This window comes from Pteropus alecto, unplaced genomic scaffold (assembly GCF_000325575.1).
Source record: "Pteropus alecto unplaced genomic scaffold, ASM32557v1 scaffold45, whole genome shotgun sequence".
NCBI classification, from domain to species: Eukaryota; Metazoa; Chordata; class Mammalia; order Chiroptera; family Pteropodidae; genus Pteropus; species Pteropus alecto.
The window spans coordinates 39,779,535-39,779,869 of NW_006442491.1; the positions used below are offsets into that span (position 1 = coordinate 39,779,535).

The 335-nt window shown below is 71.6% G+C and overlaps 1 protein-coding gene across 1 annotated transcript in view; it reads right to left on the minus strand.

The window, feature by feature from the left end:
• The window catches only part of LAMA5 (laminin subunit alpha 5), a 60,044-nt gene that overhangs the window by 23,790 nt on the left and 35,919 nt on the right, over nucleotides 1-335 (minus strand). The window contains exons 16-17 of the mRNA XM_025039870.1: nucleotides 256-332; nucleotides 36-173 (exon numbers count right to left, since the gene is read on the minus strand). Of these exons, the coding sequence (XP_024895638.1) occupies nucleotides 36-173; nucleotides 256-332 (215 nt within the window). The remainder of the gene's footprint in view (nucleotides 1-35; nucleotides 174-255; nucleotides 333-335) is intronic.

Genomic DNA, 335 nt, shown 5'->3' on the forward strand with positions numbered 1-335 from the left:
GCGCCCACCCACGCCACGGGGGCGGCCTCACGCGCACTGGCAGAGGGGGAAGCGGAAGTAGCCAGGGGCACAGCGGTCGCACGCGGTCCCCTCGAAGCCTGCCCGGCACGTGCACTGGCCCGAGTCTTGGTCACAGTCACTGTCCACCACTCCAGGGCTAGAACACTGGCAGGCTGCAGGGGGACAGCCACACTCGGTCAGAGCGGGGCCGGGCTCCCGGTGTCCGCGCAGGGATGGGTAGGGGGCTGGACTCACGCTGGCAGCCCGGGCCGTGGAAGCCCGGGGCGCAGAGCTCGCAGTGGGCGCCCTGGAAGTTGGGTTTGCACACGCAGCGT